At 38.9% G+C, this 25234-nt stretch overlaps 1 protein-coding gene across 1 annotated transcript in view; it reads left to right on the forward strand.

The window, feature by feature from the left end:
- The window catches only part of LOC149459303 (CD109 antigen-like), a 79032-nt gene that overhangs the window by 51140 nt on the left and 2658 nt on the right, over window positions 1-25234 (forward strand). Inside the window, exons 17-32 of the mRNA XM_089681384.1 lie at window positions 851-920; window positions 1470-1578; window positions 2937-3054; window positions 4087-4200; window positions 4326-4544; window positions 4879-5029; window positions 9407-9583; window positions 11749-11830; window positions 12928-13159; window positions 13873-14050; window positions 16986-17176; window positions 18450-18602; window positions 21460-21525; window positions 21943-22076; window positions 23234-23384; window positions 24626-24728. Coding sequence (XP_089537510.1) covers window positions 851-920; window positions 1470-1578; window positions 2937-3054; window positions 4087-4200; window positions 4326-4544; window positions 4879-5029; window positions 9407-9583; window positions 11749-11830; window positions 12928-13159; window positions 13873-14050; window positions 16986-17176; window positions 18450-18602; window positions 21460-21525; window positions 21943-22076; window positions 23234-23384; window positions 24626-24728 — 2248 coding nt within the window. The remainder of the gene's footprint in view (window positions 1-850; window positions 921-1469; window positions 1579-2936; window positions 3055-4086; window positions 4201-4325; window positions 4545-4878; window positions 5030-9406; window positions 9584-11748; window positions 11831-12927; window positions 13160-13872; window positions 14051-16985; window positions 17177-18449; window positions 18603-21459; window positions 21526-21942; window positions 22077-23233; window positions 23385-24625; window positions 24729-25234) is intronic.

Below are 25234 nucleotides of genomic sequence, written 5' to 3' on the forward strand. Positions count from 1 at the left end.
ACAGAAGAGTGTCATCAGGTGCTAGGCCATTTTTAGTTAGAGCCCTCCTGTAGCAATGTAATGGGTGAGTCATTGCCCAGATATACGTGAAGTTGGGAGAAACCCTCATGTAGTTGGGTCATGGGAGCCAAACAACCCACATCTAGGCAGATGAAGCCAACAAATGTAGGCCCTGGACAGGGCTGGAGGCCAGGGAGAGGTAGACCTGTACCCCAAATAGCTGACTGTTGACTTCCTGACCCCTTTGTAGTAGGAGTTCTGATCTTAATAATGCATTAAGACTAGCATTGTGGCCTAGTTGGTCTAGAGAGCCAAAAGTATAACTCCAGATGGGATTTATGCAATTGTTCAAGCTATACTAGATACAGTCAATTGTTCTGGCTTTACCAGAAAGTAATAGTGGCTTCTAGTTGACAATGCAAAATAGGCTAAATAATCACTTGTAATCAGATATATGTTTTTTTTTACACTTTTTAATTTGAATATAGTGATTTCTTGGTCTCTTTAGTCATTTACTATTTGTGTTTTTTGTTCATTCGCTATATAAAATGAGCTTGGTAACATTCAGATAAGGGTTTTGTCATAAATGTATTTATCATTATTTAATCGGCCTGCTTAATGCTCGTTAATGCACATAAATAAAGTATGTCCTATTTTTTACTAACTGACTAACTTGCAGTGCTTTGGTATGAACTGACCACATTGGGATAAATAGGAATTTAGTGAGCTGCTTTTTATTGCAATAAAATGCATGCACAATTCTCTATGTTCCAAATCTCATTACTGTTTTGCATTGTCTATTATTCATAACATAAGGTCAAAAAAGTGTTCATACTTTTTATATTAATAGAAGCCTCCAATAAGTCTGAGTGATGGCGTAATCTACGAAACATATGGTTTTATGATATATGAAGCATATAGTAAGTATGAAATGGACTAACTATTATACTAACTATTGACTCTTGTACTGGCTATTGCTTAAAAAAAATAGCTGATTTTTTTATTCAGACAATTTTTTCTTTATTTTTTGTGAAATATTTTGAAATACCTATATTTTCCAGCACATTGAAAGAATATAGAAACACGTGTTAATGTTTGTAGACACTTGTATGGAAATCTCTGTTTCTCATATAATAGAAAAAAAAGAAATGCTCAAATCTTAATTGCAGTGTGCATATTAATTGCATTAATTATATCCTTGTGATATTTGTTAGTAAACTTTTTTTTAAGGAATTTTGTGGAATATATTTGACAAGATGAGGCAAATATAAAGGCAGCACATTTTATCCTTACTGTAGAAGGCCCTGTTAATTGGGCTTCAACAAAGTTGGGTTTTTGTAGTTTTGATTATTACTTGGTGTTGATATATTATTTTCTAAAGGATTTATTTATGTATTTTCATTAGTTTAGTATTTCAGAAATATGTGTCATTTTGTCAACCAGATTAGTTACATTTTTTGTATTTTTAGGAATTCCCGGGACTACTGCAAATGCAAGAATTGTAGAAGAAATACCACGACATTCCCAAAGCAAGACAGAGTTTTTAGAGACCTGGATTTGGCTGGAAACTAATATAAGGTATCATAGACTGCAGTGCTGGGAAAAGGTTTAGCACCCAAGGCAAAGATGCAAAAGTGCATCCCCAGCTTCCTCAGTTGGAGGGGGGTGCAGGAATACAGGGGGTGGGGAGCAAGGTGTGAAAATGGTGGGGGATACAGAGTAACAGAAGAGAAGGACAGGGGTGACAGGGAAAAGGATACTGCAGGAGGTGGTGATGCTCTTTGGAGGGGAGAGAGGGTGGTAGGAAGCAATCATAGTATGGTCAACATAGTGTAAATGATACTGCACACATGTGTACATACCTTAAAAGGGGCTCAGAAATGTGCCACAAACAAGGTATAGGTAAGATTTATGTGTCATGCACAACACAGTAGCAAACCAGGTGTCATTTTCAAACTATAGGCTTGTCATGTGTAAAGGTAAAACAGCAGTAGTAATAGAATTTTTAGGGGTATTTGGTATTGTGCAGAAGATTCATACTCACTTATTGCTCAGTGGGATTTTTATATAATGAGGTCTAACTATGAAGAAATTAACAACATGAAGAAAAAGAGAGATCTTTAGACGGAGAATGAAAATCCCAAGCAGCTATAAATATGTCAGCTCTCAATATATACCATGTTATATAAAATCTATCTATCTTCTTTCTTTCTTTCTTTCTTTCTTTCTCTGTATATGTGTATATATATATATATATATAGTTATATAAATTATATATGGTATATACTGACAGATGTTGGGCTAAAATGACCCACAGGGCTGTAGGCGGTTTACCTCGTTCATGGCCACAGCAGGAAGCAAGGGCACCTCTATTAACAGACTTTACCCTCTCTATTCCTTTCGATGTGTGGGTGGGGGCTATTGTCTGGATCCTCTGCCCACCCGCTTGGTTGTGCGACTGTACCTCCTCTCTCCCAGGGGTATGAAGGGTTATTCTGCACTCTGATGAATGGCATGTTAGTGAAAGTACTCTGATCATACAGTGCTCATTGCAGACCATACCATTCCTGCTCACATCTCTCCTGATGCCAACAGCCTAGTGAGATTGTCCTTTACATTGGTTTGGAGAACCTGGTTATCTGTTGGTGTAGTTTCTGGTGCCCCATCAAACCAGTGCAATTTTATTATTTTGATTAATTGAAAGGAGTTTTTATGTGCATGATTTGGTACGCTCTGTTTTGTGCTTCTACCTCCCTCTCAAGCAATCTCTATTCTTTGGTTGAGAATCGTGGCATTAAGAATTGACTTGAGAAATGAGATCTAGGTCTCTTTGTAAGGCCATGTATTTCATGCACTTGCACATATGGAAATCTGCTGTGTTTTCAGGAATACTAAAGCACTGTAAAGTAGTAATTCAATACCATGTTTTTTAACAGCTCAAGTTTATCAAGAAATCTTCAAGTAACTGTGCCTGACAAAAATACTACTTGGGTGGCCACTGCATTTGTAATGTCTGAGGGACTTGGGCTGGGGATTACTGATGCACCTATTGAGGTAATTTTGAGGGTTTTTTTTTGTAAGTTTGTAGGATCAGAATCATATGAATCATAAAATATAGCGAGGTTATAAAGATGGGATTAATAAATGATGCACCTGGGGAAGAGCCAAGAGGCTTGAAAGTGTTGTGCAGCTCTGTAATATGCAGCTTTGTAAAGATTATGCATTGACAATAAACAGATTTCAATCTGGAGAAAGATATTGTGGCATGCGGTGACTTATTTGTATTTCGGCATAATACTGTTCATCCACTTTGGGTTCTTACACCTAGAAATGAGCTACTAGCAAAGTAAGGCAACAACTTGCCTTTTTCTTCTGCCAATCAGCTTCATATATATAGGCAATGAGTGGGAAAACACTGATATTTTATGTATTATTATGATGTCCTTTTAGTGGGGTACCAAGGCTAGCCAGTCAACTGTGGTAGGAGGTAGGTGGCAAAAAGGAAGTGGCCCTAGGAGGGTGGGAGATATAAAGTTGGCCATACACTGATCAAAATTCATCCAGTTCAGCAGACACCAGCTACATTTTGATCATAGTGTGGCCACTCACACTATACATTGATCTATCAATTGACATGAAAATGAAGTGACATATTGGAAAATCTTTTCTCTAACAGCAGCTACAGCTGTCAGCATACATGTTCTGGTGGGGGGGGGGGGATTCCTCCATCCACCTTGTTTGTGCAGATGGGGATTCTGTTAGTTTCTTTATTCACCCGCTGGCTGAATGAAAAAAAAAAAATAACAGTTTATACACAGGGAGATACAACTTTTACAGCAGCTGCAGACATTTTATAGACCTAAGAACTCAGGTGCAAAGATCTTGCCTCAGGGTTCCCTTAACCAGTGATTCAAACAACCAGCAATTATCCAAAACTGAAATGTCTGCACTGAGTGGACTAATCCTTTAATCTTTCCATTTTTATTTGTCATCTGTAAATCATGCCATATAAGCTATAGGTTTTCTGTGTCTTTGCTTATTTTTGCTGAGGCAAAAGTTAATATGCATTTTATTGTTTATATCTAGCTGTCTGTGGTGAAACCTCTTATCATCACATTTAATATGCCAAATATGTTAACAAGAGGTGAAGAGTTTATCCTGGAAGTAATGGTTTCAAATTCCTTAAAAGAAGATACACAGGTTAGTTTTCTTTAATTCTATGGCACTGTTTTTGCATTGGTAATAAGCTGATTTTTAGCTACTCTAAAAATATAGGGACATACTGAATATAAAGTGCATTAACCCAATTTATTAATGTGTTTCAGGCTGTAATCACACTGGAATCTAGCAATTCATTTGATATAATTGCAGTCAATAATAACACAGGCTTTGTACCAGGACAACGCAATGTGAACATCCTCAAAGAGAATGGAACTATTGTTTTCTTTCCTATAAAGCCAAAAGTACTGGGCAATATTACAATCATTGTTACAGCAACTTCAAAAGGAGCAACAGATTCTTTGACCAGATATATTGTAGTAAAGGTAAATCATAATCATGGTATTAAAGAGAACCTTGAATATCCTTGAATATAGGTTATACAATTTTGGTATATTGTGCAGAATGTGAAAGATATATGCTTGATTGTAGTAAGAATCTAGGGAATTCAGAAGATCTTCATTTTTTAAGTATATCCTTCTTTTTTCAATAGTTGCTGTTCCATCCTTATTTATAAAGTCTTGGGAGGCAATATTTCTCTTCAGATCATATAAATCTTTCGCCTTTTATCAACTACTTTATTAATCTGATATGTACAATCATGCTAATATTGACTCCTGAAATAAAGCTTCCTTTTTATATATTTTCTTTTTTTTAAAGGCTGAAGGTGTGAAGTATTATTATTCAGAGTCTGCACTTTTTGATGTTCGTGGTAGTGGCAATACACCTAGTACAGTATCAAAGGACTTCTCATTTGCTTTCCCCAGTGATTTGGTACAAGGCAGTGAAGAAGCATTTATCACAGTAGTAGGTAAGAATTCTTTGTTTTTTTGATTCATCATATAATTTTAGGACGTTTGGTTCTTTTAGTAGCTGACTGCATAAGCAGTTGGTTTTTTTTCCTGAATTTGTTCCCTTTATGGAAATATTTGCACATCTGTCACATAGTTAAGATCTTCTTTATGTGATTATGGAAGGAGCAGGTAAATGACCATATAGATTTTCCACATTTTATTAGGTATGCGTATCTCTGGAGGCTCTGTATTTTATTGTGTCAGTGTTTGAAAGCTCAATTTATCTTTTGTTTTTGTGTGAGGTGCAGAAGGGTAGGGAATGTGGATATACTGTTAATTCTTTAGTTCATATGGGATCCTAGTTGATGTTAACTGATTTTAAGGTACAGACGTTTATAAAAGACTCCAGTAAATTATCACTAGTTATTATGCCCTCTGGTTATATGTGCTAAGTGTTTAAAACAGACCTAAGGTTTAAAGTACTCACCTAATTCAGCATTGTAAGAAACCCCACAAGTTTATTTTATTGCAGCATAGCAATTCTTAGATGTGGAGGCTGCATTTGCTTTTTCTCTTATGATTTGTTTCTTTTCACCTGGTGATCCAGGCTGGTTTTTCAACTTCTTTTAATGAACCAAGTGTCAAAAATGGCAGTTAAACGGTTGAGACAAACCCCTTAATCCAATGGGGGTGCTTACAATGGCCAGCTGTTTACATTTATGCAGTGGTGTATCTAGTGTATCTGGCACCCTCAATGGTAATTTTTCAACACCCCAAAAAACCCCAAAAGCAATAAAGCTGTGCTGAATTGTGGGTGTTGCCTTATTGCACTAACAAACTCTGAGCTTACTCACTGGATACACAGCATACATATCCTATTTTGCCAAAAGTCTTGAGATGCCTGCCTTTACACGCACATGATCTTTAATAGCATGCCAGTCTTAGTCCGTAGGGTTCAATACTGAGTTGGCCCACCCTTTGCAGCTATAACAGCTTCAACTCTCCTGGGAAGGCTGTCCACAACGTTTAGGAGTGTGTCTATGGGAATGTTTGACCATTCTTCCAGAAGTGCATTTGTGAGGTCAGGCACTGATGTTGGACAAGAAGGCCTGGCTCGCAATCTCTGCTCTAATTAATCCCAAAGGTGTTCTGTCAGCTTGAGGTCAGGACTCTGTGCAGGCCAGTCAAGTTCCTCTGCCCCAAACTCGCTCATCCATGTCTTTATGGACCTTGCTTTGTGCACTGTTGTGCAGTCATGTTGGAACAGGAAGGGGCCATCCCCAAACTGTTCCCACAAAGTTGGGAGCATGAAATCATCCAAAATGTCTTGGTATGCAGATGCCTTAAGAGTTCCCTTCACTGGAACTAAGGGGCTAAGCCCAACCCCACACCATAATCCCCCCTCCACTAAACTTTACACTTGGCAAAATTTAGTCAGGCAAGTACAGTTCTCCTGGCAACTGCCAAACCTAGACCTGTCCATTGGATTGCCAGACAGAGAAGCGTGATTTGTCACTCAGGAGAACACATCTCCGCTGCTCTAGACTCCAGTGGCGGCATGCTTTACACCACTGCATCTGATGCTTTGTATTGCACTTGGTGATGTAAGGCTTGGATGCAGCTACCTGGCCACGGAAACCCATTCCATGAAGCTCTCTACACACTGTTGTGCTAATTTGAAGGCCACATGAGGTTTGGAGGTCTTTAACTATTGACTCCGCAGACAGATGGTGACTTCTACGCACTGTGCGCTTCAGCATGCGCTGACCCCATTCTGTCATTTTATGTGGCCTACCACTTCATGGCTGAATTGCTGTTGTTCCCAGTTGCTTCCACTTTGTTATAAAACATCTATCAGTTGACTGTTTAGTAGCAAGGAAATCTCATGGATGGACTTATTGCACAAGTGGCATCCTATCACAGTACCATGCTTGAATTCACTGAGCTCCTGAAAGCGACCCATTCTTTCAAAAATGTTTGTAGAAGCAGTCTGCATGCTTAGCTGCTTGATTTTATACACCTGTGGCCATGGAGGTATACTTGTACCTACACTCTCAGTGCCTTATTTTATGGTTAAAAAAAAAAGAAAGAAAAAAATAAAACTCCCAAAATAGTAAAAAAAAATAAATGATCTTTTAGACCAATATTTTGACCCACTGCGAAAAGAATAATCCAAAATAAATTCTACTCTTGACATTCACAGAGATACCACAAATGTGTGTAGTATTTGTTATCTGTATTTGTAGAAGGATGCACTGTCACTAAATATAAAACCTTCTTTTTAATCCTAACAAAAACATACTGACACTGACAACTGTACTAAAACCAACACTGACACTAATATTAACCACTTGCCCTCCTGAGGATTTATCCCCTTCCTGACCAGGCCATTTTTTGCGTTACGGTGCTGTGTTACTTTAACCTCTTCACGCCGGCCAAACGCAAATGTGCAGCCTCGCGGAGTCTGGGCCTAGACACCGAGCGGCCGCACATTTGTGTTCTATTAAAAAAGAACATATGTGCTGAGAGCGCGCACCCTGCGTGCTCCCAGCACTCATGTCCAGTACTCACAGAAAGGTCCCGATCTCCTCTTTCGATCGAGACCTTTCCTGATCATGTGACAGCGCGTCACGACAGTCACATGACCCTAAACCCCGCCCCACCTCCCGGCTTCTGAAACCCTTAAAGGGCTGGGAGGCGCCGGCACCAAGGGGTTAACTGACAATTGCGCAGTCATGCAATGCTGCACCCAAATTAAATGTATGTCCTTTTTTTCCCACAAATTGAGCTTTCTTTTGGTGGTATTTGATCGCTCGTGCGTTTTTATTTTTTGCACTATAAAAGAAAAGGACCGACAATTTTGAGAAAAAAAACCCAATATTTTTTACTTTTTGCTATTAAACATGTCTAGTAAAAAAATGTTAAAATCTAATTTTGTCTTAAATTTATGGCAAAATGTACTACTACATGTCTTTGCTAAAAAAAATCCAAATATGTGTAAATTAGTTGGTTTAAGTGAAAGTTATAGCTTTTACAAATGGCGGTATATATACTGGAATTTTTTTAAATTTTTAATTTTTACTAGTAATGACAGCGATCAGCGACCTATAGCAGGACTGCGGGACTGTGGCGGACATTCTGACACTGGGGGGAGCTGACTTGGTGTCACTGACATCCCCAGTGACACCAATACAGTGATCAGTGCTAAAAAAAGAACTGACACTGTACTAATGGCACTGGGAAGGAAGGGGTTAACATGAGGGGCGATCAAAGGGTTAACTGTGTGCTGGGAATGTTTTACTAGGGAACAGTGTCAGTGTGCTTCACTGTGCATAGCCATCCAAAGCAGTGTGCCCGAGCTGACAGGGAGGAGAACTGTTAGTAAACAAAACAGTTCTCCTCCCTGTCAGAGATCCTCAGAAATCATGGGGCGCCGGTGAGTAACCACTGGCCAGGACCCGGTGATTGACAGGTGCGGCCGCGAATGGCAGTGTGGGTAGGGCGTGCGTGCAGCTCTCGCACGCGCCCTACCCGGGAATGCAAAATGACGTATATATACGTGATTTTGCGCACCTGTGCCACCCTGTAGCAGTATTTCTGTTATAGGGCGCCCGGGAAGCGGTTAACCTAGATCAAGGCCTAATCTAGTTATTCTATCTTTATTTTTCTACAGACTCCCCTCTAGCAAGGAGGAAAATATCCAATGGGGAAGATTTACTAAACTGGTGCACCCAGAATCTGGTACAGCTGTGCATGGTAGCCAATGAGCTTCTAACTTCAGCTTGTTCAATTAACCTTTGGAAATAAAACCTGGAAGTTGATTGGTTTCTATGCAGAGCTGCACCGGATTTTGCACCATGCAGTTTTAGTAAGTAACCCCATAGTGTATTTTTTTCCTTTGCAATGGTACAGGGGCTGGTTCCATTCATTGTTCCTCCTGACTCCCAGTCATTAGGCCTCGTTCACATTTGTGAATGGGGCCCTTTGTGATTACCCCCCAGGAAAGTCAAGGAGGTTCACTGTGATCAGCTGTGGGTGGGAAGCCCCATTCAAAGATAATAGGAGCTTGACAGCACAAGCAGCTATTTGATGCTGTTTGCATATAATAGGTGGTGCAGTGATAACCTGCAGATGATCGCCTCTAGGTGCAGACAGTCTTTTTAAACCACAGTTCTGATTTTTACAGTTGTATACACCTTGTTTGCTTAGCCATATCCTCATTTGATTGAACAGAAAAATTATCACTTTTATGGCCAACTTGGCTTATCGCAGATGACACGAGCTAATCTCTATTTTGTTTTTTTTTATACTCACTGAAGTACAATATATAGGAACTGAAGACAGGACTGAGATAATACTGTTATTAATCCAAATATTTGCTTGTGTTTCAACAGGAGATCTTCTTGGACCTTCAATAAATGGTCTTGACTCACTTATCACTATGCCATACGGCTGTGGAGAGCAAAACATGATTGTTTTTGCACCAAATATATATATTCTACTGTACTTAATAGCAACTAATCAAATCAATGGAAATATAAGGGAAAAATCTATAAACTTCATGGTACAAGGTAATATGACAGTTGGCAATTAAACACAAAAAAAGAGTTGAAGCATGCTATGAATAGGACAGTCATTCTTTGTTTGGGATATTGTTGATTGTGCCAAGTCTATGCTCTCACCCAACACTGTCAGAAAATAGAGATTCTCTGTAGTAAAACCTGCCACAAATTTCGGAAAATTACACTGAGCATATGATGAAAAAATACATATACAAAGTTTTTCATCAGTATTATTAAAGCGGAAGTAAAGTCCATAACACTTACCTCTCCTTCAATGGTCTGATGTTCCTCTCTGGCACAGGCTTCTTCCAGGTGCTAGGATGTATCTGTCTTAATTGGCTTACATAGGAGTACAGTTATCTCGGTGCTCATGATCTGTTCTAGAATGTAAACTGAGCTGTACATGTGCAGCTCAGTGTACATTCTCAAACAGACTGCAAGCAAGGCAGGTAAGTTTATTTATTGCAGAAGAGACATTGCATGTCTCACATGCAATAAAAAGCTTGCCTGCTCACAGTTTTTGAAATTGAGCCTGTTCTGCTTTAACATGTTATATGTTTACATTCTCTATATGTTATAGATGTTAACCTGTACAGGTTAAGTTTATTTCCCATCCCTTACCTCCTCCTGAGCCTCAATACTGGCCATCATTTACCTAGACCAATAGGGAGACTTGGGAGGTGAGTGGGACTTTTACAGGAAAAGTGGAGATTTCCACAAAATCTGTGCTGAGTCTTTAGCTTTACAAATCATCTAAAAATGCTGAACACAACCTTTCATTATATGATTACCCTGAATTGCATGGGTTTGTTTCAAGTTTATTTTGGCCACTTGTGGTTATTAGGCTAAACCTTTTACTGACAATTATTAACATTATTGTTACGTTGTATTTACTCTGTATTGCTCATGTGAAGTACTAAGGGGTGAAGATGCATATACTGTATATGTCAGTTATAGCAACCAAATAAAAAAAGGTTTATTTTTTTCTGTAATTAAATGTACTTTTGTAAACTATGAATATTTAAACATTTTTTATTTTATTTGTTTATCATTTTTTTAAAAAAGGTAAGCTACAGTAGATTACATTTTGTGGTTTTTGGCTTACAGAAGCTTTGAATTTCATAACTTAGAAGCAAATATTCATAGCTACCCACTGTTTAGCCAGCTCTCAACCAGGCAATGCTCCATCACCTTGGGACCTTTCATCTTTGCCATGGTGTGGTTTTGCTCCTGGCCAGCTCTTATCCTGTAGGCATTTTGGAGAGAAATCTACACATGCAAAGTAATCCTGGGATGGTAAACTTTCAAACCTGACAGTTAAGATACTTTTTCTATTACAAATGGTGATATATACTGTATATATATATATTATACAGTGGGGCAAAAAAGTATTTAGTCAGCCACCAATTGTGCAAGTTCTCCCATTTAAAAAGATGAGAGAGGCCTCTTTGCCTCCTTTAGGGAGCCCGAGCCAAGGTAAATGCTGACATGATGGAGCACAGCAGCAAATCAGAGAACATTTGTTTCCTGATCTGCTCTTGAACACTGAATCTGGAAGAGCTCAGCTGAGTCATAGAGCTGTCAGAATCATGTCTGAAATGCTGGGTACACCACAGACTGAGCACAGTCCTGATTATATGTGGAATAATGTGGCAACTTCAGATAAAACCAGGGCTAGGATGGCACCTTGCTTGGTTGTGAAGAAATTGAGTCTTTGGCTCTGCTTCAACTCTAAACTGATGATCTGTAAAAGCATTTAAAACATCACCTATTGATAATTTTAGATACTGTAGTTTCCTGGTGTTTACCTTTTCACATGTACACACAGTTTTAAGGCTTGAAATATTTGATATTGGTTTTTCGACACAACCATATCTTTTTATTTTACAAAAAATGGGTTTTAGGTTATGTTTGTGTACAGTAACCATTATCAAAAATGCATTGTTTAACATGAAAATTACAAAACTGCCCTAGACATAAAGTGGTCATATATACTGTATATGCTGAGATCTGCCTAAATTGTAGTTTATAAAAATACTATAGATACAGTATACATTTATTGGTTTATGTGGGATCCTACAGTTTCAGGCTACTAATGTTTGCATAATCTTTTGAAATAGGCACCCTTTTATATGCCCTTATACTAAAACCACTCTGTATTCCTACACATTCAGGTTACCAGAGGGAGTTAACTTATCTCCACTATGATGGTTCTTTTAGTGCCTTTGGAAATTCTGATGTGTTTGGAAGTACTTGGTAAGCAAATTACATATTAATGTTTATCACAAACTGACAAATCAAACAACATAGAAAAAAGACAAACTTAAAATAGAATTAAACTCTCATAAAAGAATGTTTAATTTTGTAGAGCTCTGTAAGTAAAATTGGAGTACACTATTCTTAACAAAATTAAAGTTTTCCCATTCTTAAGCTGACTATACACTGGTTGAATTTTCTTTGAAATGTTTAATTTTTAAGAATATTTGTTAGATTTTCTAATCATTACTGGGGTGAAATTGCCAATCATTTTCAACTACAGTGACAAAAAAAAAAAATCAAAGGAGCAAGATGGAATTTTTTCCCCAAACAAACAAATTTCTAACAGTGAGTGTTTTTTTCATTTGGGAAATAACATTCATTCCAAAATAGAAAATTAAATGTAAATGAAATTTTGAAGTACTTTTGAAGTATTTTTACATGAACATTCTTTCAAAAATCTGCTAGTTTATGGTCAGCTTTAGTATTCATGATTGACCTAGAGAGGATTATTTACACAATATCATTTTAAGAAACGACCGGTACACATGTCAATACCCAGTAATTACATTCTATCAGTACAGAAACAGTGATGCATAAAAAATATTTTTATTTTCTGTTTTTTTGGGTTATTCAGGTCAAGTTTTCTATACATTTCAGAATCCAAGATCTCTCAGGGCCTATTCACATCAAGTGCATTGGGCCTGCCAATGTAAGAAAAGACAAAAAAAGCCTTGTTTTGCATTAAGCCAATTCATACCACTTTGCTACATACAGCATACTTTTTACCAGCACAGCATGGTGCGACACAGTCCACCACATCACACCATGCTGTGGCCAATAGAAGTTAATAGAATGACACTTTGTGATATTTCACAGTGTGATGTGCTGGAATTGGTACAATTGCACAGGTCCTCCCAGTGCACACCAACAGTTGTGCATTCAGCATGGCTGCTGGTGTGAATGAGCCCACAATCTTCAAAAATACCAACTGTGAATATTTATATATTATTTTACAAAACACATGTAGTTATAAAATCCAAGTCTTTTTTGCCTCACTTTTTGACCCAACAATATTAATTATGTTCTTTTTTCAGGCTCACTTCTTTTGTATTCAAATGTTTCCTTCAAGCTCGGCCTTTTATATACATAGATTCGAATGTCTTAACAAATGCAGTGAATTTTTTAATACGGCATCAGGATATAAATACTGGAATATTCTCTGAGCCTGGGAGAGTATTACACAGAGAACTCCAGGGTGGGCACAATAGTCCCATCACCCTCACTGCTTACATAGTGACCTCACTCTTAGAGGATGAGTATTACAAGGTAAGCACATTTTAGCACTGAAATGTAAAATAAAACTGCTTTCCTGTCATCTCTGTAAATATATTAACTAAATCTAAAGATAGCATTTCAATACAAGCCAACAAACTAATGCAGAACTGATATTCATTGATGAAACCTTGCTTAACTTCACTTTCAAAGTCGATACTGAAAGGCAGGGCATTGTGCTAATACATTCTGTTTTTTCTGCTTTAGTCTACGTGATCTGCACATTATTCACTATACTCAGGTTTAAAATATACCACTTGTTATAACAATATACTTATGTTATATTACAGCTAAAGTGTATCCCTAGACAGAATTTTCTTCCTGCCACCAACATAGCTACCAGAATAGGAATTAAAGAGAAATCTCCCTAAGGGTAAACAGGCAGCAGGGTTTTTAATTGTTCTCTACTGTTGCAAAATTTTTTTTTAAATGTGTGGATCTTTAACTGATGACTGTAGACACTGGAGATGACAGTCAACGCAAAAACCTCTAAAAGTTTAATGTAACAAAAAAGGCAGTATACATTATTAGCAAAGTTGATATTAATAACAGTTATTCTATGTCTAAATGTTACCACACACAGCAGAAACCTATTTTGTTAGAATGCAACATTTTAGAAAGACAAATAAATGTTTCAAAGTTTATTCTCCAGAAGTTGTAGAGTATACGAACTGATTATTATTGTTTTGTTGTATTCATATTTTTAGAATCTTTATGAGGTCAATGTTCAGAAAGCTGTGAAATATTTAGAGGACAAGTATGATGAAGGAATTGCCAGCAATTACACCTTGTCAGTCGTTACATATGCATTATCACTTGCGAACAGCTCGAAAGCTCAAGCTGCTCTAACCCTGCTTAATTCCAGGGCAACCAATATAGTTAATGGTAAGTAAATGGTTTGGTAAGATCTATCTTTTAGGATAGGATAATAATTGTAGCCATTTACAAATGCATTTAGATTGAAAGTATGTGCTTATCACACAGCTGCTATTTCTTTGCTCAATGCATCAATCAGAGCGCTCTTTAATTTTGATTGGACCCTGGGCAAACATTTTCTTGCCCCCCCCCCCCCACACACACTCACACACACACATAGGCTTAAACTGGCCATAGACAGAGCAATTTTCTTTCCTGCAGCCACGGGTTGCAGGAAAGAAAATTGCTCGATTCCCCTATCAACACAGTCAGTGTAGACAGGGGATTCCCTCCCGTGGAGCTATTGTATTCACAGTGACATTGTGAACACAGTGATTATTACTAGTGGCCATAACAGCCACTAGCAATAATCACATGCACAATCTGGCATGCTTGTTGCACCCAAGTTGATCGATCGATCAACTTGGGTACATTCAGTCTGCCCATACATGGATCGAATCTCGATTGGTTCTCGATAAACCATCCAAGATTAAAACCGTCAGCTTTATCTCAAAAAACATTACTAATGTAAACATAAATAACTGGTCCAGATTCACTGATTGGTCCAGACTCACTGATTGATTGCTAGAGGTTACTGCACATTATTACTGCTCACCCATTGGTTGCTAGAGGTTACTGCACATAATTACTGCTCACCCATTGGTTGCTAGTGGTTGCTGCACATCATTAATGCTCACTCATTAATTGCTAAATGTTACTGCACATTATTATTGATCACTGATTGCCTGCAACTCACAGTGTCCTCCTCTGCAAGCTGCTTTGGTTCTGCTGTTACTTTATTCATCTCCCTTTGCTTCTGACAAGAGAAGGGTGAGGGAGAAGAATCTACACACAGCCTGTTCTGTATGTTTGATCTACATGCTGCTGGCAGAAGGGAGAGGGGGGGGACAAGTGGGGGAACACAGAGAGAGGCTCTGCCTTACGCCCTATCACATCTGCTCTGGTCCTAATAGAGGGAGAAGCCAACTTGCAGGCTCTAGCACATGCAGCCCACAGCTGTGCCTCTTCCTGTCACAGTGTGGCCGGGAGAGCAAGCAGGGGGATTGGCTGCACCCACTACACCTGTAAAAATATTTGCAGGCAGCATGGACTCAAGGGGCCACTGCTTTGGGCACCACAACAACGACTGGTCCCAGCGCAGCTCCCCTTTTTCCCCACGTTAAAGACGGCCCTGGCATCAATGACTATGCAAACATTTTTTTTATATAACCCCAAACTGAATAATGTTCTGATTGCTTAAACTCCAAGTATCAAAAACAGTTGCCACTTAAAAAAAAATACTAGCTTTAATTTTTTTTGTCCTTTGTTACATCTTTGCCACTGATCACTTACAACGTCTTTGCAGCCACTTACTGCTTACATGCACTATAGTGATGGCTGGCAAGATTTGCCTGTGCAATGTGGTTAGAATGGCTGCTGTAGTCTCCATCTGAATTCATGGAATAGGTTTATAATGCAGGATTCAAGCCTGAAAATCAGTAAGAAATCCATGCCACCTATAGCAGGAAGTGCCTCTGAACGGGAACCATAATAGCAGAATCACCAGGTATTATTTAATGAAAGCTGAAGGGTGCTTTTAGGGGAGGCTCCACACTTTCGGTTACCAAGGAGCTGGTTTGTCATTCTGGGCGTCTTATGACAGAATTTCTATAGACAGGTGGGTGGAGCCTAGCGAGTAGAGTGTAGCCTGTGGAGTGAGTGGAAGAAGGAATCCTTGTCAGTAGAGAGAAAAATGAACTGGTGAACGCTGAGCAAGTGACCCACGTTGGGGTTCCTCTTTAGGAGCAGTTGTGGTAAGAAGAAGAAAACCCATCCTGGGAAAGATTAAGGCTAAATTGCTTACTCTTATGGAGACTATTTGAGCACTGACGTTACTAACATGTACCCTGTTGAACAGAGCCTTTACAACAGAGATGGATAGCCCTTGGTTTATTATTGGAAAAATTGCTCCATCCTTTTTAGCAAAAGTAAAATTTCAGTTCTGTTTAAGATTTTCAAACCGGAATGTACATTCTGTTATTGGGGCTGGACAATGATTGATAAGTGCCAAGCATAGGATGTAGGTTATGGTGGTGGAACTGGACTCTGGTATCCACCCTGTGTCCATGATGAGTGAGCTGTGGGTACTCTGCCCAGTAACTTGGAACCTAAGGGGTTCTTGTGTTTGGAGATGTGGAATTGCTGGAATGGGCCTATCTGTATGAGGCAGAGGCTTGTCTTGAGCTTTGGAGCTCCTTCCTTTGACTGTGTGTAGATGTTGAAAGTGAGTCCTGGGTTTCGAGTTCTAGCTTTAGACCATATGAAACCTAAACTGGTCCAAATGTCCCCTGAAGAGTTACTCTCAGCCCTGCCCTTTAGTAAGTCAGCGTTTCTGCAGATTTAAAATTTTTGAAAATTACTTTGGAAATTTTAATGTGGGCTTACATTTTGGTTAAGTCATATGTTCCAGTAAACTGTTGTCTCTAAGTATTTACAGTAGTTAGCTTTGCTGTTCCTAGCTGCTACAATTTTGAGGAATTCCCAATTCACTGATAATCTATACAGTAATAATTTTAATAGCCAGACAGAAATGTTTCACAAATGTTGCTAATGCATAACACATTTTGGTAACTGCAAACTAGGTATTACTAGAATTTTCAAATTAAAGTCATCCCACCAAGTAGACTATCACATACTGCATACTTTGGGGCACTCAGATACACTGTATTATGTACTAAATGAACATAGACTACAGCTATGCAAATTGTGTTTCCAATAGATGATTCATAATAACATAATTGAAACTTACACTGTCTTCTGTGTACAAAATAAACATCATAGTAACTAATTTTCTAGTTACTATTCATAATACAATGTATATATTTCCCACTGCTTTTTTACATAGGAGGGATAAAGTACTGGTCTGCACCTTCTGAATCAGCCAATGTCTACTGGCAGCCAAGGACCACAGATATCGAGACAGCAGCTTATGCACTGCTCTCCTTCCACCGACAGAGCAGAATTGCAGATGGTATTCCTGTCATGAAATGGCTTAGCCAGCAGAGGAACCAACTTGGCGGTTATGTCTCTACCCAGGTAATTATTGTTCTTCACATTTTTAAATGAGTAGTATATTTTTTAAAGGCTAGGTGTGGTTTCCTGAGGTTGATGATGCTATTAATGTCATACAAACGGTACTCAAAAAGATATCTAGGCAGGGCCCAGGGTACCAAATCAGCGAGAGACCACACACACAGCTTTTGATGTAGTAATTTATCTTGTATATTCTTTGAAAGAAGATTGTAAAGAATAAAGACAGTTTATGTAGGCTCTGATATAAAGCAATATAGAAGTTAGTTGACATTCATAGAGTCTCACCAGGCTTGAACCTGTACTACCAGAGGATGGCTTCTCTGGAGGGGTAGCTGTTTTGGGTGTACCAGGATGGCACTATAGTGCTGTTGGGAAGAGTCCCATGCTACTGACCTGGATACCAGGATGTTTCCTCAAGACAGGTACTGTCCCTTAGCTGACCCTACTTGCCTGGAACCTTTCCCTGTGCTATGCATTTTCCCATGCCAGAGGGGTTTCTGTCCCTGACCTACCACTCACTCTTGGCACACTCGAATATGCCATCCATTCCCCAGTACCCACATCACCAATGTGATCTTCACTTCAGCACACTTCTTACCTCTCTGAGAAAATATAGAATGTTTTGTAAATGAAGCACAACAGTCTGAATTGTAAGATTCTTACCAAATCATATACTGTGAGCAAACAGCAGGCATCTCTGAGTATCTTCCTGTCAGACCCATTTCAGTTTGAACAATTTGAGTGTTCAGAATCCTCAGATACCTTGATATGCACATACTTTCTGACACAATAGGTTAATGACCTTATCCTGCATCCTAAGCCTCACTGTTTGTCATTGAGGATATCTGTTAAAGTAATTGGCTAATAGTGAAGCTTTGGAGGTGGGGAGAAGAGGTGCCAGGCATGTGAACTATCAATTCAAGAAGTATATACAGATCAGAGCACTCTGGGGTGCTTAGACTGACAATCAACTTGACATACCTGCTACGTGCTGACAGTACCTGATTAACAGATTGAAATATTTAAAATTCAGGTTTGCTTGGAACTTTGGGTAACATTGCCATTGTGGGGTGAGTTGATATCTTTTTAAATGTTGTTTGTATTTTGATTATAACAGTTTATAGTCATTTCTTTTCACTTTGAATTTTTTTTTATTGATATTGGATACTACATTCATAATGTAAATTATACTAATTATTTATATTTAGAATATTTATGCTGCTAAATTTCAGCACATTTCACATGCTTTAATCATGGGTTTCTTGTTTCCTCCAAGGACACTGTAATCGCTCTGCAGGCTCTATCCCAGTTTGTGGCAGCTCTGCCATCAGGTGAAACATCTCTTGCTGTAACTGTTACTGGACCAGCTTCATTTGTAACAAAAACATTCGAAGTCAACTCCAACCTCCTAGCATTACAAAGCAAGCAGGTAAATACAAACATTTTTCATCGAGAAGTGATGTCCAATAAAGCTTTTAAGGCAGGCTAAAGGCAAGATGATTTTGATCCATCACAAATTAGACAAATGTACAGTCAGTTTACAAAAAAACAATATATTGACAAATATTCAGATCTGATAGATAATCATTGCTAGCAGAATGAGATGTTATCAATGCAAACAATCTTGGAGAGTGTTGGGAAGTGAAATTGCTCTGATATCTGTGTAAGGTCTATCATATCACTAATTGCAAATATTATCAGAACAAAACAAAACCCACAAGTTTCAGTACATTTGTTCTGATTATCCATATATAATTTTTTACTTGAATTTTTTGTTGAAAAATTACCCCATCCATAGTTACATACTGAACCTCTAGGTTTGAATGAAGGCATTTCTTACAGTTAAGATATTTTTGTACAGTATTTTATACATGAATTGTATTATTATCACATGCAGACTATGTATCAATAAATATGCAAGATTTAGATTGTAGACTTAGTTTTTTTTACATATTAATAACATATAGAACATTTTTGTTCTCATACCAAGTGCCTGCTACTACTACATCCACCCATTCCTTAAGAAATTAAAACTTTTTGCAAAATTTATCTTGGCATATTGTGGCGAATCTGAAAAGTGGTAATGGGTCAACCCTCTAATGAAGGGTCTCATGCCTTCAGTACTAGGGATGATTTTTACTATACTTAGCAGTTATATGAATTTCCCTAGGTTAATTCTGTCATTTTTGTTTATTAACCACTTGCCTACCAGGCACTTATACCCCCTTCCTTACCAGGCGAATTTTCAGCTTTCAGCGCTGCCGCACTTTGATTGACAATTGCGCGGTCATGCAACATTGTACCCATATGAAATTTTGATCATTTTTTTCTCACAAATAGAGATTTCTTTTGGTGGTATTTAATCGCCACTGGGCGCTTTACTTTTTGCGCTATAAATAAAAAAAGTGTAAAAAATTTGAAAAAAAAAAAAAGTTTATTTGTTTCTTTTATAAAATTTTTCAAACAGGTATTTTTTCTCCTTCACTGATTTGCGTTGATGAGGCGGCACTGATGGGCACTGATAGGCGGCACTGATGGGCACTGATAGGCAGTACTAAAGGGCACTGATAGGCAGTACTAATGAGGTGGCACGGATAGGCGGCACTGATAGACAGCACTAATTAGGGGTCACGGATAGGCGGCACTGATATGCAGCACTGATAGGCGGCACTGATAGGTGACACTGATGATGGGTACTGATAGACGACACTGACTGGCATCACTTCTGGGCACTGACTGGCGGCACTGACTGGCACAACCCCTGGGCACGGACTGGTGGCACTGACTGGCAGCACTGCTGGGCTGCACTGGTGGGTGGCACTGGTGGGCAGCACTGGTGGGTGGGCACAGGTGGGTGGCACTGGTGGGCACAGGTGGGTGGCACTGGTGGGCACAGGTGGGTGGGCACAGGTGGGTGGCACTGCTGGGCACATGTAGGTGGCACTTCTGGGCACGGGTAGGTGGCACTGCAGAGTGGCACAGGTGGGTGCACTGCTGGGCACAGGTGGGGGCACTGCTGGGCACAGGTGGGGGCACTGCTGGGAACGGGTGGGCGGGGCTAGTGGGCGCACTGCTGGGTGGAACTTGTGGGTGTCACTGCTGGGCACCGATCATCAGGGCACTGATCATCAGTGCCCTGATGATCGGTGCCGATCCCCGCTCTGACAACTGCCGGTTCTCGGCAGTACTTTCCTCACGATCTGACAGCGTGAGGAAAGTGCAGCCGAGAACCGGCACTTGCATTTCCCTGTGATCAGCGTGTCATTGGACACCGCTGATCACGTGGTAAAAGGCCGGTGGGATCGGCCTTCCACCACATCACGTGATCAGCTGTGTCCGTAGGACACAGCGATCACGGAGATCGCCGGGTGCGCGCCCCCTGGGGCGCGCAGGAGAGCGCGTTCTGGGAGGACGTCATATGACGTCCACTCAGAACTGGCCGGCCGCGGTGAAGCCGTCATTCGGCTATGCGCGGTCGGCAAGAGGTTAAGGAATTATGTTAAATAAAAATGTATAATTGTGATTCTATTTGTGTTACATATCATTCTGAAGTTTTCCTAAACAGTAGTGACAGCAAAAGTGGTTGAAATATTATCAGACATACAATTACATTTTATGGTAATGCTTTTTTTCCCTAAATGTCTCCTTTTTATCCTCACGTTATAGTAACAGGATGGTACTTTAATTGAGTTCAGCTTTTTAGGGTTCATGGTTATGGATTTAGGGTTTACTTTCAGAAAACTGATATTTTGTTCAATCAGTGACAATTCTCAGAACTAGGCTAGCTTAATACCTTCTGAGGGAAGTAGTAGATGGTATTGCAGCTACATGTAATAGCAGGAAAAGGCATTGTACCAGAGTAAAGTTCTTAGCTTGCGACTTGGTGGCTGCTAAAGCCTTTTCTGCTATTTTTGAATGGTAAAGATGTGTGCAGTGCACTACACATTATTATAAACTAAACTTGTACTTTAAAAAACTGTAATCTGACCCTTCTGACCTTTACTTCTGAAAATGCCAGTCGCCTGCCAGTCATGCTGATCCTCTGACTATAGGACCTGATTCACTCGTCTTGAAAAAAGTGTGCAGAGAGTGAAGTCACGGAAAAGTAAGAATTTCTGATCAACTTGTTTTCCATGCTAAGGAAGCTTTGAGACCATTAGATCAGCTTGGCAGCCAGGCAACTAGCATTTTCATAAAGAAAGGTCAGCCATGGTAGCCTTCAAATTTGGCTTTCTTTGGAATGCCGAAAAAGGTATAAATGCACTAATATTCTTATTCCACTTCAGATTGAAGTCTTCCATCCACTATCGGTCACTGCCACTGCAGTTGGATACGGATTGGTTCTTGTTCAGGTATGAAGTGAATTAAGTGTTGCATGTTTGTTTTAATTTTCGTTAATGAATGTATTCTATAAAAGTTTTGCATTAAGCAGGAAATAATAATAGTGCAGGACCTACATGGAGTTTTTTTTTTACAAAGCCCCTAAAATGGTGGGTTTAATAGAGTAGATTTTATCCAGTATTACGGTTTTAAACTAAGCAGGGTCTAAAAGATGATTAAAGTTGCTTTAATACGATAGAAGATTTGGTTACATACCTGTATATAGATAACAAAGTTAGTAATGTAGTGCCTTCCAGCCCTGTTAATCAAGAACACTTACTCATCCTTGCTAATCAATACATCTGTACAAAAATATTGTTTAAACAGAAATACTGACAGGTTGAAACAATGTTTAACAGATTTTTTAAAAATAAATTTTTACTTTGCAGCTTAATCTAGTATATAACAAGAAGGCATCATCACGGCGCAGAAGAAGTACTGTGCCAGAAGCATTCAAATTAGATCTGAATGTGAAGGAAAATGCAAATGATATTTACAAAATGACAGTAGATATAAGCATGAGGTAAGAGACTTCTTTTTAGATGTAAGTTAATTCTACTCTTCTGGGTTTGTAAAATCCTCACACATATTAAACTTTAGGACCTGGGTCCTTGTTCCTGTACGATTCCTGTGCGATCCCATGCAGTGTGAATTGGCAGCCTATTCATTTGAACGGGTTGCAAATCACACCGGAATGCACAAAAAGCAGTACATCCACTACTTTTGAAGGATGTACCATAGCAAATCACGTTACTGCGGTACCATCTAATCATGCACTGCATTTGCGATATGCATTTGGGGTGTACCTGCACCCGCAGCAGATTGCAAAAGGCAGTACGCTTTAAATGCGGTATGGGAAACTCAAATTTGATCGCACCTTTCCATACCTTGTTCTGGTGTGAACCTGCCTTTAATCTCAGATATTGTAATATGGCCAAAGTAATTAGTAAAGAAACTTTCTGCCAAGAAGTAATCTTAAAATAAAATAGAAAAAATATTCTTGAGAAGATACAAATAAATTATATATACATATATCTTGGAGGTATGTGAAAGGTGTTGAAGTTTAAAAGTATTGGCAGTTATTAGTACCACTACCACCAAACCAGCCTGGCTCAAAAAGCATACCAGCTGGTAGCCCCATAGTGATATGGTTGCCCTTTGCCATTTAAATACCAGCCGGTATGCATTTTCGCAGGTGGTTAAAAAATTTCCATCACCCAATGTGTGGGCCTCCTGCTATGCTATGCTAACAAAGACTGAAAAATACTTCAGCACTATGGGGAAAGCTACATGAAGCACGAGGAGGAGGTGGTGAGCACCAAACTGGTGCTGACAGACACTGCATTTTATTCTTGCAAAGATTTCTGAAATACTGTTAATACAGAAGAGCCCCACTTCTGTTAGCAGCAGGAATGTATTTTGTGGCCTCATCTCTAAAACATCTGCATGAGTCAGGGCATATGGGCTAGTATTTACGAAGCAGGGGTCTACATGCTTGTTGCCTTTTAACAGTTGCATACCTGCTGCATGGTGCTGGTTATGTTTGAGGTTAGGGTGGATAGGCTGTTCAAGCAGTTATTACACTGAAATCTGTGACAGGTGTCTGATTTTTGCACATAGTGGTTTAACGTATTCATCTCTAAATGCTTGTACACTGTTCACTCATAGTTTTCTTCTTAGTTACCAGGGGGAAGGCAATGAAACTGGTATGGTGATTCTAGAGGTTGAATTACTGAATGGATTCCAGCTAAGCGACAAAAGTATTCCTACAACTGAAACCATTGCACTTGTGGAACCTAAAGACAATAAAGTTAACCTCTATTTACATTCGGTAAGTTACAATAAAGGATACTAATAATAGGATATGGTACACCACTAATAGCAGTATTCCTAAAGTAAAGTTTATTATACCCTGCAAAATATTAATGGCAACTTCAACATCCCAGGTCAATCAATTATCAAACGTCAGAACCTCAGTAGTCTGTAGAAGCGCTGGCGTTTGAATGTAGCTTAATACTGGAGAGTAGGTTTAATTTCAATATCAAGGTCTTGTGTAAAGCCTGCAACTAAGATTCAAGAGTTTTCACAGGCATACAGAGGTCAATTTTGAAGACTTAAGTCAGCCGGAGATGGACAAAATTTGGCTGGTCCAGCAAGGACCTTCTGAATTTCGATCCATCTTTGGGCAGGCTGGTTGTACAGAAGTTGATCTTTCAGTCGACCTCTGTACAACCAGTCTGTCAATTTTTTTTTGCCAGATCAATGCCTCCAGCTATAGCTGATAGCACTGATCATTGTATTTTGCCAGTGTGGAAACTTCCCCGCTGGCAGAACACAATAGCACTGCGAAAGTATTTCCCCCATCCACATCAAATGAGGGAATCGGCACATTTTTTTTTTTTGTTCAACCCGCTTGTTGAATGAAAAAATAGTATAATGTATGGCCTGCCTAACACAGGGATTTACAGGCGCTGCAGGGTGCCTGCCCTTTACCACTGTTGTTGACAAAGAAACATGTTAGAAAGATTTAGGTTCACTTTACAGTGATAGTAACAACATAAATTTAATACTCAACTTTACAATTAGCCAATTATTGCCATGAATGCTAAGTGTTTTGTGACAAGCCTTTTGTGCATTTTAAATATTTGCCCCAATAAATGTAGAATAATTTCTATTGTTGATCTTTATCTGCTTGATAAGCAAAAGTACATTCTGCTTGCTAATGTGGTTCCCCTAACACAACTTGACTCCAGCACAGTATATAAATGTGGCTAATCATCGCATCCATATTAGTTGCGAGGAGCCATTTATTTTTTTAAAGGCCACATACCTGATTGTTGACTTACTTTATCTGCAAAGTTGCACATAAGGCGAGTCCTAAGTTCACTCATTAGTAAAGAAAGTAGGAATAATGTGTTTTTTTGTTTTTATTATGCAATGTATTTAGACTTCTTAGAAGCATAAAAGAATAATACAAAGATGAAACCACTAGTAGCCTACAAGCCACATTACCTTACTTACTTTATCAAGTATGAAAACAATTCACCGTAACTTTGTATTTTTTCTGTTTAGCTGACCAGAGATACCGTTACTGTGTCTGTTCCAATGGTCCGTTTTGCCAGTGTTGCTGGATGTCAAGATGCTTCAGTTAAAATTACTGACTATTACAACCCAAGTAAGTGCCCAGATTTGCAGCATTGTAATTATTGTAATTATTGAAAGCAAAGTCTTATTGGATTGAAGCAAAATGGTTGTCAAGCAGTATCACCAAGATGTGTATTTTATTGTATGTGCACATATTTTTATGAAGCTATTGTTGGTTGGACAGAACTACAATTGAAACATACTGTAACTATGTGCAGTTATACACTGTGTAGTATTTTGTGAGATGGATCAAAAGCCACAACATAATGCAATCACCATGTTTTAAGCTTGGTAATTTTATTAATATTTTTCATATTGATCCCCAAGAGATTTGTTGGCTAAGCAGTGAACTATTAAGGTAATCACTGAATATAAAATGGGTGCACAGGTATGACTCGCTAAATTTGAGTTTATTACTAATGAGGCTTTAGATTATTTGTTAGGATATGGTGGTGTTTGAACACACCTGAGTGACTTTATGGTAAAGTCTAATGGTTAAATACCAGGTTAAATTGCTGCACATGAAACATGATTAAT

Source organism: Staurois parvus, unplaced genomic scaffold (assembly GCF_062004578.1).
Source record: "Staurois parvus isolate SC_StPar_1 unplaced genomic scaffold, SC_StPar_1.0 ptg000264l, whole genome shotgun sequence".
In the NCBI taxonomy this organism is placed as follows: domain Eukaryota; kingdom Metazoa; phylum Chordata; class Amphibia; order Anura; family Ranidae; genus Staurois; species Staurois parvus.